Here is a 13342-nt window from a genome sequence, read left to right on the forward strand (position 1 = left end):
ATGGTACAATCAGCCCTCTGTATCTGCAGGTTCCATATCTGTGGATTAAAAATATTCAGGAAAAAAACCCATAAAAAATAACAATACAACAGAAAAATACAAATTTTAAAATACAGTATAACAACTATTTACACAGCATTTACATTGTGTTAGGTATTATAAATAATCTAGAAATGATTTAAAACATACAAGAGAAGGATGTATGTAGGTTACATGCAAATAGACACAATTTTATCCACAGTACTTGAACATCCTTGGATTTTAGTATCTGTTGGGGCGGTAGGGGACCCTGGAACCAATCAATGCCGTCCGCCCCAGATACCAAGGGATGACTGTATGTAGCATATGGTAGGTACCCAATACAGTAGCCTGCTTTTCCTCTTCTCTTTACTCCCCTCCCCGCTAGCATTATCAGCCAAGTCCTTAAGTGATGAATTTAAGTTAGGGAGGACTTGTTTGAGTACCTCTGCAGCTACTACAGATTGGAAGAGGGAAACAACAAATTATAAGATCTTTGATCTCATATTTATCTCCCTGAGGGAAAAGAACACAAATATGCAGTTAATCATGTATAAATCAGAACTTATGTGCCATGAGAAACTTTGAAGCAAAGCTGTTGGGTTTCAATGGGAGGAAATAAAAATTACAAAAGATTATCTTAGTAATGAGATGCTTTGAAAAATGAGCAGTATTGGAGGGTACAGGGAACATGGAACAAAGATACGTATGGGGAAATAGAAGACTTTGTTTAGAGAATATAGAGAACATTAGAGTAGGGAAGTGACAAAAAATATAAAGCTAGGATCATGTTGTGAAGCCTGATATTTCAGGCTAAGGAGCTTTTCTTGATAGGCAGTAGGAAACTTTTGAAGGCTTATGAGCTGGTGTTCAGAGATGACTGGAGTTGTCAGTAGCAGTCTTGGGTGAAAGTGAGGAAAGACTAGAGGCCAAGACGCCATGGAGGAAGCCACTATAGTGTCCTGGTAATGAGCACATGGGCTCAGAAGGATGGAGACAGAGGGAGGCCATGAGTGAATGTGCATGGCACTGTAGAGGAGAAAGGGAGGGGAAGTAGGTATGTCATCTAGGTACGTGGACCCTGTGGTTAGGCTTAGCCAAAGTGGAAAGGGTCTGAGTAGAAGAATTTCTGTTCAGAGCATGTTTGTGGTGCTGGCACACTGTATGTTGCACACATTTGGAAATGTGGAATAAGTTCTGTATAGAAATAGAAATTTTTGGCTAGGCGCAGTGGCTCATACCTGTAATTCCAGCACTTTGGGAGGCCAAGGCAGGTGGATCACTTGAGGTGAGGAGTTTGAGACCAGACTGGCCATCATGGCAGAACCCCGTCTCTACTAAAAATACAAAAATTAGCTGGGTGTGGTGGCAAGTGCTTGTAATCCCAGCTACTCAGAAGGCTGAGGCATGAGAATTGCTTGAACCTGGGAGGCAGAGGCTGCAGTGAGCTGAGATTGCATCACTGCATTCCAACCTGGGTGACAAAGTGAGACTGCCTCAAAAAAAAAAAAGATGGAAAATTTGGAATTTCCCTAGATAGAGGGGATTTTGAAGCAGTAGAAGTAGAAGAAATTACCAAGAAAAAATACACAAGTAGAGAAGATATTTACATAAGTAGAAGTAGCAGGCACCGGGATAGAGAAGTCAGAAAAACAATGCAGTTATTCATTTTTTGTTATATATATCTATATCTATCTTTGTTATATCTATATCTATCTTTGTTATATCTATCTTTGTTATATATATCTAGATATATATAGATATCTATCTATCTATCTATAGATATATATAGATATCTATATATAGATTATATATAGATTACAAATTATATATATATATATCTTATATATATATATAAGATAGGGTCTCACTCTGTCACCTAGGCTGGAGTGCAATAGTGAGATCTCAGCGTACTGCAGGCTTGACCTCCTGGGCTCAAGTAATCCTCTCCCCCTCAGCCTCCTGAGTAGCTGGTACTACAGGTGTATGCCACCACACTTAGCTAATTTTTAAATTTTTTGTAGAGATGGGGTCTTACTATATTGCCTAGGTTGTGTCAACTTCCTGGGCTCAAGCAATCCTCCTGCCTCAGCCTTCCAAACTATTGGGATTATAGGCATGAGCCACTGCACCTAGCCTGAAGTTATTCATTAGTGTGGAAATCCAGGGTGGAGATATTTATGAGGGAGGCATGGTCAGTAGCACAAAACATTATTAAGAGGTCATAGAGGCTGAGTACCAAGAATGGACCATTATACATAGAAATTAGGTCTTCATTTGGTGACTTTTTTTTTTTTTTTTTTGAGATGGAGTCTCGCTCTGTCACCAGGCTGGAGTGCAGTGGCATGATCTCGGCTCACTGCAACTTCGGCCTCCCAGGTTCAAGTGATTCTCCTGCCTCAGCCTCCCAAGTAGCTAGGACTACAGGTGCACGCCACTACACCTAGCTAATTTTTGTATTTTTAATAGAGACGGGGTTTCACCATGTTGGCCAGGATGATCTTGATCTCTTGACCTTGTGATCTGCCCACCTTGGCCTCCCAAAGTGCTGGGATTACAGGTGTGAGCCACCATGCCTGGCCATTTGGTGACTTTCAAGAGTGAAGTTTTACTAGAATGCTCAAGATAGAAGCCTGATTGCAAACGGTCAAAAGAGATGTAAGCAGGTAGGAAATCGAAGATATGTGCTTTGCAAAAATACAACCATCTAGGAATGGTGAGAGAAGGACATAGTTTGTGAGGTTAACAGGATTATGTAACATTTTGGGAATTTTGTTTGATTTTCTTTGTAAGTTATGGTAAGATCAGAGAATGTTTCTTTGGAGTCTGAGCAGAGAACAGATGAAAGTTGTAAAATAAATGGGGTATAAGTGATGGGCAAGACCAAGTAAGAGGTTAGAGAGACTGGGATTGAAAATTTAGTTAATTTCTCCCAACCTCAGCGGAGAGAAAATGACAGTCCACTCAGAATTCAATGAAAAGCCCATCTCTGTTTCAGAGTGGGGGAAGAAATTATGGATGATTCTAATTTTTCTTTCAGCTTAGCTGTATTTTCCAATTTTTCTAGAATGTTAAAAAAATTGATTATTTGAACATTAAATTTTATTTTTCTGAAAGAGCACCTAAGATAGCTGTCTCATTTATCCAGGAGTGCTGATTGAGTGTGACAAAGTTTTTACCTCCCTCATAGCTTCCTCCAGGGTCAACCCCCTGCCCCTGTGTGCCATCTTTGTCACACCTCTTTGGGCTGCTCAGTCCTGATCTGATAGTCATGAAGGAGAGCAAGCAACCTTTACCTTTGCAGAAGCTGGAAAAGTGAGACATCTTTCTGGGATGTTTGAACAAAGTACAGTGTTCTGTGAGTACAATGTACAGTGAAGAAGGCGAGGTAGATCACGTAAATGCTGAAAGCTCCATATGTGCTTGATGACTGGGAAGAAAGAACAATAAAATTTAAGAGGAAAATACTTGCATGTGTACTGCTTTAAAAGCTGTGGCCTAAATATAGCAAGGAAGTCTCTTCATATTTGCTAATACTCATTAATTGCTTATTAAGTATACTCACTTAAGAATTCACTTTTATTAAGTGCCTTGAGTCTTCTCATCAATTTTGCACTAAGACACATATGCAACTGTTCAGTATAGTGTTTATATGGATGCTAAATTGGTACAGAGTTCTCCTTTAAAAAGCATGAAATAGATAATTAACCTCCATTTTTATGAGTATTTATCACAGTAGATTAACTTGAAATATATAGCTTTTTCAGTGTGTGGCAATAAAACGGTATAGTGATTTTGTGTTTTAGTTTGTAAATGTGTTACCTGTACCTAGTGTTATTTGACAAGTGTCTTTACAAAATTAGATATTAGTCCCATGCTCCTTGAATTTGTCACCTGCTCATGAAGCAGGCCAAGCATATATTTGGATGAGAGGATATAGACTATCCTAGGCTAATCCTTATTCAGAACAATGGTACCTGGAAAAATGTCAGAAAACAATTTCCCTTGGTTTTGTGTTTGTTGCACAATCAAAATGCAGCTGATGGGATCTTTTGAATTAGTGCTGACTGGTAGTAGCTTCTTCTGGGATCCTTCTGCCAGCTCCTGGACTGAGTGCTGTCCCATCTTTCAATTGCTGGAATGTCACCAACACAGTCAGAACCCTGGTGGTGCAGGGCATAGCAGCAAGGCCCACGGGGAGGGAATGCCCAGCTTGGGCAGAGCTAAGCAAGGGTGACTGTAGCAACCTTGTTACCCCAACTCAGCTTAACTGTTCCTCTGTGACTCTTATTGGTATCACTTTGGGCCACTTATCTGCCTGGCACAAGTCAAAACTACCTATTAATGTCCAAGGGCCAGACTTGCTGCAGAGTCCAAAGTTTATATTGATAAGGCTGCCACAAAATAAATTTAGTTCTTCTGTAACAGCCATGTTACATTCTGGCTCTGATTATCAAAGGTAGACCTTAAATTGCCTTCCCTTCCATGCCACTCTTGTCCTAGCTTTCCAACTACACCCTCCCACACTCTGTATCCAGCCTCCCTACGCTGCCTGAAGATAGTGGTGTTTCTCGGTTTATGACTGTATTAATGAGCTAAGCTGGCTGTCAGTTATGATGCTTCACTCCACATGGATTAGTAGTAACATACTATGACAGAACTTAGAATTTATTGTAATTCAATGGTATTTTATAAACACAGCCCTGGCCTAGGACTAACTAAACACTAAATACTGTATCTGCATTTTTCTATTAAGATTGCACTGGCCAGGCACAGTGGCTTACATCTGTAATCCCAGCACTTTGGGAGGCCGAGGGGGGTGGATCACGAGATCAGGAGATCAAGACCATCGTGACTAACACGGTGAAACCCCGTCTCTACTAAAAATAGAAAAAATTAGCTGGGCGTGGTGACACATGCCTGTAGTCCCAGCTGCTTGGGAGGCTGAGGCAGGAGAATCACTTGAACTCGGGAGGCGGAGGTTGCAATGAGCCAAGATTGTGCAACTGCACTCCAGCCTGGGCAACAGAGCGAGACTCCATCTCAAAAAAAAAAAAAAAAAGATTGCTCTAAGTACATTTTCTTCTAGGCTGATTTCTAAAACATTCCATGAAGATATATGATTTTTGTTAACTTTAGGAACTTTTATAAAACTATAATATAATGACTTTTTTGGACTAAATTATATGTCAGTTTTGATCATTTGTATTATTAATGTTTCATTATTTGCTTTCAATAAAATTGTCTTACTATTCATTCTCCCTTCAACTCTAGGTATGGAACAGGATGTTTCTTACTATGTAATACAGGCCATAAGGTTGGTTCTTTAAATTAAAAAATTGATAAAAGTCTTTAAGTTCATATAAATAATGCTTGAACATAATTTGCTATTAAATTACTTTTAGTCTTTGGCTTTTAGTTAATCTTTATCAGGGTTTAATTTAGAGCTCAATACAAAATTTGAATGGTTCTAATAAGAACCATTTTAGACTTTTTGAATTTTATATGTGTGTTCTTAATTGTGTTGGTGGGAAATCTAGACTGAGACCTCATCAAATTCTTAATGCAAATCTAATTTGAAACAAGGAATAAACTTTTTATACAGCTGAAATGTGTTCTTAATTCTGATCATTTTGACTATATTTATTTTTAAAAATTGGTTTATTGATTGCATTATTTTGTACCTATGTTATTATAACTTTAAAAAAATGTTCTCATGTTATCTTTTCATTTTCCACTACTGAAATCTTTTTTTTTTTTCTTTCCTACAGTGTGTATTTTCTGATCATGGCCTTCTCACCACAGTGGCTTACAAACTTGGCAGAGACAAACCAGTATATTATGCTTTGGAAGTAAGTTCTTTTTAATCAATATGAATAATATGACAAACATTCAAAGCTAATAAAAGTTACAGTGTTTTCTAACACTTTTCTGGTAAATCTTAATACAGAGGACTCAAAAAGTTCTGCTTTCTTGGCATTTGATTGAGTTGAAGGAACCTGAGACTGACCTGGGTGTCAGGACTCACAGGAGACCTTGATTAGATTGGTTCCTCAGTTCTTATGCCAATTAATTGTGTCACCTTAGGCATATTACTTAACAGCTTTACAATGTAAGGTTTTTTTTTTTTTTCAATCTCTAAAGTTTAATTGGATTAACGTGCTAACATTTCTTTCATCTTGAAAATTATTTGTTTTTATAAATAAAATGCTCCAGTGTTCCAAAGAGAATCCTGGGCACAAAAAAGCAGAATAACTCTTTTCACTTGTCTCCTCATAAAAATAAATTTCGTGTAACGTTTTGATATAGAAAAGAAAGTGAGGAGATTTATGCCACTTATCACTGGAAACATTTGTTTCAAACATGTTTGTATGTTATAGTAGGAATATGCCAGCCTAAGCCTGTAGGATATGGTAAGTTTGTGTTAGAAACGTTTATTTATAAAGTCAAAGAAATAGTATTCTTTTTGTAAAATCAGATACATTTTTTATAAGCGTTTCTATATAATTAATTTTGAAATGGCTACCTTATAATGCACAAGTATACACGTGATCTGCAAACTTATTGAGGCTCATTTTTGGAGTGTCTGATAATAATTTGGTCACAAGTTAAAGACTTCTAGTTAGAGTTAAAACATTTTATTAGTCATTATGCCTAGCACATGAAGAATATTAGTTTATTTCTATTTTTCTCCCTTCCCCAACCCATAAACACTATAATATCTGCCCCCAGCTCCTTTTCTATGGATGGAAGCATTTGTGAAAACTTAGTCTGTATATTAAAGGTATCTTAACACTTCTCAGAACTTAAAATCCTACAAGCCCTCTCCCTTTCTACTTTCCATCTGTGGAGAGTGCATAGCACAACAATAGGCACATAGAATATGCACTTGATAAGTGTTACCTATAATATGATAAGAAGAATATGATTCTGCCTTTTTTCTTCTTGCATAGGAGACAATTAGTGCTTTAGAATTACAGGTGCCTTAGACAGGCCTGTAAAAAAGACCCCCCTGGGACAGGCCTCAGGGACAGGGGTCACCGGGTCTTAACTCCCCTCCCAATATGAAAAGCCTTCTCCTGTCTCCTTTACCAGTCCTTTACCAGTAGCCATCCAGCTTCTATCTGAAGACAGCACCCAAAGTTGCTTCTTAATAACACCTCTAGCATTGGACCTGCATTGGTTGTCAAAAGCGTTCTAACATTAGAGGCTGCAGTCAGTTTCTCTGGGTCTTCCTCCTCCAGGGTAAACTGACCCAATGCCTTGATCTCACATGGTTTATGGATGCTTTATAGTTCTGAGCTGCCTTCATTGGGTGCATTGCAATTCATGTCGTCCAGAATGGAATATAATATTCTACATCTAATCTGACCTGTACTCAATCAATAGGGTGATTTGTGCCTCTCCTACCATAAGCACTACTTTTGCTTTTCTAGCCTGAGAGTTCATTAATTTAGTAATAACCCCTTCATATTATTGGCCCTGGGAGCATATGCTAAAAAACCTAGCTTGTTTTCAAATGAATCATTGTCAAACCAAGTCTGCTTCGTTCTGTATTTGTGTAGTTTTTTTGTTAAATCTAAATTCAGGTCTTTGTTTCTTTCTGTTTAATTTCATAATAGTGATTTTAGCCTATTCCTATATAGTCTGAATTCGTTTTCATTCTTTACTGTTACTCTTTCAGTTTTGTCTCATCTAGAGATTTAACAGGCATATGCTTTATGATTTTGTTTCAATTTATGTAATGCTTTTAGATGCTTAGAATTGTAAAAGCTGAGAGAGACATTAGATCATATGACAATATACTTAGTTACACCCTCCTATCCCCATGTTTTACACGTGAGGAAACTGAGATTAGAAAAGTGAAATTGGACTCCCTTGGCCAAGTAACTTTTGACAACAGTAAGTAGCAGATCCAGGATGCACATCCAGATGCTTGGACATCAAAACCTTGATGCCTAGGCCACCCTGCTGTACCATTTCCTTCCTTGTAAGTCTGGAAGTTCTGGGCTCCAGTCTACCAAGCCCAGTGTTGTTGTCCCTGCATCTAGCTTATGTCCTTTCCTTCATCTGCTAACCTAGCAGTCTCAGCAACAACAACAACAGCACACATACACATACTAATGTTAACGGTGTAGTTAGAATTTTTTTCTTTATGTTTTCTTACCTTTTTTTTTTACAATTAACAAACATTTAAAAAAATTAAATTAAACCAAACCAAAAAACAAGGGTGGGGAATAATGCTAGATTGGTAAGACTTTTTATCAGTAAACTCATGCTAATTTCACTTGGTCATACTAATTCCTTTTTTTGTAAATGCTTACGAAGTATATATTTAATAACATTGTCTTTCATTTGATCGACTGTTGTTAGGCTTAGAAGTTGGAGATAGGAACATTTTAGTCTTTATGCTCTTTAAAACCTGAGACTATAGCTACCCATCTTCAGTCTTTTAGTCTTTTTTCATTCTTCCTCTGCTGATTTGGGAGGAATAAGAAGCATTTCTATGTTTTTATTTTGGTGATTTTTTTTTCTTTTGTGTATACCCTTAGATTTTTAAGACATTGTTTAACCATATATTTTTCTAAGCGTGTATGTCATTGTTTGGTATTTTTAATCTCCCAACCATGATGAGGACCTCTAATATTTTATTCTACCTCCTTCATCACCAATCGTGTTATCTTGTTTAAAGCTTTCATTTCCCCCATTTTGTTCAACATGCAATAATTACTATTGTTTACTTTGCAGTCCACAATAAATCATATTTATTGACATTTTTCTTAGTTTTCTGTGTCCAGTATCATTTCTTTCGTCTCATACCTTTTTTATTCCCACCTACTTTTTTTTTCTTCTTTTTTTTTGCTGAGGGGCATCCTTCTATATTTCTTTTAGTAGTAGTGTGGGATAGTAAGCCTATTCTTTTTAGGTTTGTCTTTATTTTGCCCTCACTCTGAGGATTAGTATAAAAGCCTATATTAATTGTTTTTCCCACATCCCTTCTGGCCATTTTCGATGCTGATGAGACCTCTGCTGTTAATATGTGGTTCATTTGTAGATAATCTGGTTTATTGTCTGGGAGTTTCTAACATTATCTCTTTATCATTGATGTTCTATAGTTTTACTATGATATGCCTGGGTTTGGATTTATTTTTATTTATCCTGTTAGGTACTTGGATCCAAGTCTGTCTTCAGATCTGGAAAGTTCTCAGCAATTATCTCTTCAAATATTGCTCCTCTACCATTACCTCCATCCTCTTCTGGAATTGCTATTGGATGAATATTGGAACCTTTCAACCCATCATCCATGTCTCTTAACTGCCCTTTTATATTTTTTTAATCTCTTTGTTTCTCTGTGCTGCGTCCCTGGTGAGTTTCTCAGTATCTACCTTCCATTTCCAAGTTCTCTCTTTAAAACAAACAAGACAAAACATAAAAGCCTTTTTTGTATTATGAAATATAAGACACATACAGAAAAATGCATTAAATATCAATGTACAACTCGAAAAACTACTGTAAAGTCTCATGTAACTTGTTCCTAGAATGCTGCCAATCCCAAGAACCTCTATTTGCCCCTGATCACAACTTCCTCCCTCTCCCTGAGATAAACATCAGCCTGACATTTATCATAATCACTTCCTTGCTTTTCTTTGTAGTTCTAACACTTAAATGTGCAGCCCTGAACACCAGAGTTTAGTTTTGCATGTGTTTAATATTTGATATATTAAAAATATAAAAGAGGAGAGAGAGAGCATGTGCATGCGTATCTCAGTCACTTAGTATATATTTTTTTGTATTTTTTGATCTGGCTTCTTTCAGTCAACATTATGTTTGTGAGATTCATCCACAGTATTATACATAGCTGTTTTTTTCATTCCTTCTTATTGCTATATGAAATTATTGAAGTTCAGTATTTATTCAGCTGTTGATGATATTCGAGTGGTTTTCAGTATTTGGCTATTATGAAAAATGCTGCTATGAACATTTTTGTATATGCCTCCTGATGTAAATATATTCACCTTTCTGTAGGAGTAGAATTTCTAGGCCATAGATTATGTGTGTCTTCACTTTGAGTAGATAATGCAAACCATTTTTCACAGTAGATGTGGCAAGTTACACTCCTACCAGCAATGTGGGGGAGTGCTAATTTACTCATCATCTCTATCTAGTCTAGAGTTTACCCCATCTATTACATTTTTCATCTTATTTAATATTTTCATTTCTATAGTTTTTATTTGGTTATTTTTCACATCCACCTGATTTTGTTTCAGTTCTCTGTTTTTATTTTGATTCTTTTTTTTTTTTTTTTTTTTTTGAGACGGAGTCTCGCTCTGTCGCCCAGGTTGGAGTGCAGTGGCCGGATCTCAGCTCACTGCAAGCTCCACCTCCCGGGTTTACGCCATTCTCCTGCCTCAGCCTCCTGAGTAGCTGGGACTACAGGCGCCCGCCACCTCGCCCGGCTAGTTTTTTGTATTTTTAGTAGAGATGGGGTTTCACGGTGTTAGCCAGGATGGTCTCGATCTCCTGACCTCGTGATCCGCCCGTCTCGGCCTCCCAAAGTGCTGGGATTACAGGCTTGAGCCACCGCGCCCGGCCTATTTTGATTCTTAATTTCACGTTTGTTTGTTTTTAAAATGGAACTCATTTCCTAATTTATCTCCGAATACTTAAAGCATATGTATTTTAAAATCTGTGTTAGGCCGGAATGAACTCTAGTCCAGCTATTAAGTTTGTTGGATTTCTTTCTTTCTTTTTTTTTTTGAGACGGAGTCTTGCTCTGTCGCCCAGGCTGGAATGCAGTGGCCCCATCTCGGCTCACTGCAAGCTCCACCTCCCGGGTTCATGCCATTCTCCTCCCTCAGCTGGGACTACACGCGCCCGCCACCACACCCGGCTAATTTTTTGTATTTTTAGTAGAGATGGGGTTTCGCCGTGTTAGCCAGGATGGTCTCGACCTCATGACCTCGTGATCCGCCCGCCTCGGCCTCCCAAAGTGCTGGGATTACAGGCGTGAGCCACCGCACCTAGCCTTGTTGGATTTCTTAATACAAGAGTTCTTCATATAATTTAGAATTGTCACTTCCAGCCTTGTCTTCCATTAAGCCATATAGCCTCAGTCAGCAAATACACACTTGCTTATTTTTCTAACATTCCTACACAAGTAAGAGAGCGCCACCTAGCCCCTGGCTTCAAGCATTGAGCCTGATTCTTTCTATTCCCTGTCTTACACAAAACATTTTGGACCCCTTTCTTCTGGAGGAACCAGTTCCCAGCCACCACTCCTACTCCCTGACACATACAGAAAAATAAATCAGAAGCCATCATGCTTGTGGCTTCAGTCCTGTTTGGTTATGTGTTTCCGTGTCTGTCCACATAGATGTTATTCTGTATTTGAGTCAGCATGTTGTTTCAGTTTTCTCTTTTATATAGTGTCTGTTATCCTCTGTGGTTAGAACAAAGGGGATTTTTGAAGTACAAACTCATTATTTCTGCTCATGTAAGCATCTGCATCTTCTTTTTCATCACCAAGAGAACTCTCTTTCTCTCTCTGAAGCCCCTGGCAGGTGATACTAAGGCCTGACATTTTAACACCTCTAAATTCTCATTTTCAATATTTGTAAAACGAAATTGGTTGTTCATGATCCTTAAGTTGTTCTGTGACATTAAACTCATATTAAACTGGTTAAATTTGTCCCACCCTTTCTAGTTGGAAAATATTTCTCAGTAGTGGAAGAGACTGGAGCAAAATAGAGCCACTGAATGGTTCTGCCTTCCCTCTGGCATCCTTGTTCCCCTTCTTTTTCCAAATACTGTTTCACAACACAAAAATCCTTTTGGGAACTTTTAATGTGATTATGAACTTGAGCTTATGACTTGAGACTTCCATGTTCTGTGTTTTGTCGCTAGAATATAGATTTCCCGAGGCCAGGGTACTTGTCTATCTTGTTTACCACTCTGTCCCAGCAGGCTGGCAGATAATACGTACCCATTAAATATTGTTTAAATACAGAATCCTATGTTAGGCCATTTTTTTCTTTTTAAATATGAACTTCAAAGAGGGTTCCCTATATCGCCTTATTGGTTTCTTTAAATGTCTCTTCCCCTATTTTTTCTTTGGTATGGTTTAACGATTATAGCATTAAGATTTCCTTTTTAGAGTTTTTCATCCTTCTTGAGCTAAATCCCGATTTTAGGTATAAACCTATGTAATAGATTATCTATTGCTGTGTAACAAGATTACCACAAACTTCAGTGGCTTAAAACAACACATGTGTTGTTTCTCAGTTCCCATGGGTTCAGAATCCAGGCACAGCTTAGCTCGGTACCCTGCTCGGAGTCTCACAGGGCTGCAGTCAAGGTGTTGACTGAGGCTCTTCTGTCATCTGAGGTTTAATCTGCTTCCAGGTTCATTCAGGTTATTGGCAAAATTCAGTTCCTTGTGGTTGTGTGCTTCCTTAAAGTCAGGATGGGAGGGAATATATCCAGCAAGACAGGCACAGTAAATCATGTAATGGAAGCACATACACATCACCACACATATCCCATCACTTTTGACACGTACTGTTGGGTAGAAGAAAGTCACAGATATCACCACACTCAAGAGGCGGTGATTATGCAAGGGTATGAACATCAAGAGGCAGGGATCATGGGAGCCACCTTAATTAAAAGTCTATCTGCCACAAGCATATAAACATTGTTTATGAACTTTTACAATGTTCTTTCTTGAAAAGTATACTTTCTGAGCAATAAATGCTTTTAATTGTAGTTCCCCAACTTGTTACTGAAGTATTAATGAAATCTGTCACATTTCAAAAATAATGTTGCTCCAATTCAACTCTTCCTTTTCTCTATGCAATTAAAAATGCTATAGAGTTAGACACTGCATTTGTAATATAATATATACAAATTAACTACATTATAAATTATATATGTACAGATACATGGCACTGTAGTATACACAAAACTGTGTTTGCTATGCCTGATGGATGATTGTAAGCAATTTAGGGTAATCTTTACATTACATGATTTTTCTTCATACTCACCAATTTTCACCCTAATTGCCTTGTAAGCTACAATTCTACTGCATCCTGAAATATCCTGCTTTATTTTTATACTGTTAGTGGCAGTGGCATTCATGTCAAGGAGCTTTTGAAGAAAAATGTGTTTGCCTGCTATGACATTACATCAGATCTACTTGATTATTTTTAATTCAATCTTCGTATAGCTTATTTCTTAGCCTTTCACTTTCCAGGCTACGTGTCTAGTTTTAAAATAATTTATTCCTCTTGCCCTGTTATAATTTAATTCATTATTCTTTACACCCTGT

General features: G+C 37.7%; 1 protein-coding gene across 16 annotated transcripts in view; it reads left to right on the top strand.

Moving 5' to 3' along the window:
• The window catches only part of GK (glycerol kinase), a 79784-nt gene that overhangs the window by 49916 nt on the left and 16526 nt on the right, over positions 1 to 13342 (top strand). For all 16 annotated transcript variants that reach the window (XM_015127125.3, XM_015127129.3, XM_077988292.1 and 13 more), the window contains 2 exons: positions 5293 to 5335; positions 5790 to 5870. In XM_015127125.3, the coding sequence (XP_014982611.1) occupies positions 5293 to 5335; positions 5790 to 5870 (124 nt within the window). The remainder of the gene's footprint in view (positions 1 to 5292; positions 5336 to 5789; positions 5871 to 13342) is intronic.

The sequence above is a fragment of the Macaca mulatta genome, chromosome X, assembly GCF_049350105.2.
Source record: "Macaca mulatta isolate MMU2019108-1 chromosome X, T2T-MMU8v2.0, whole genome shotgun sequence".
Taxonomy (NCBI): Eukaryota; Metazoa; Chordata; class Mammalia; order Primates; family Cercopithecidae; genus Macaca; species Macaca mulatta.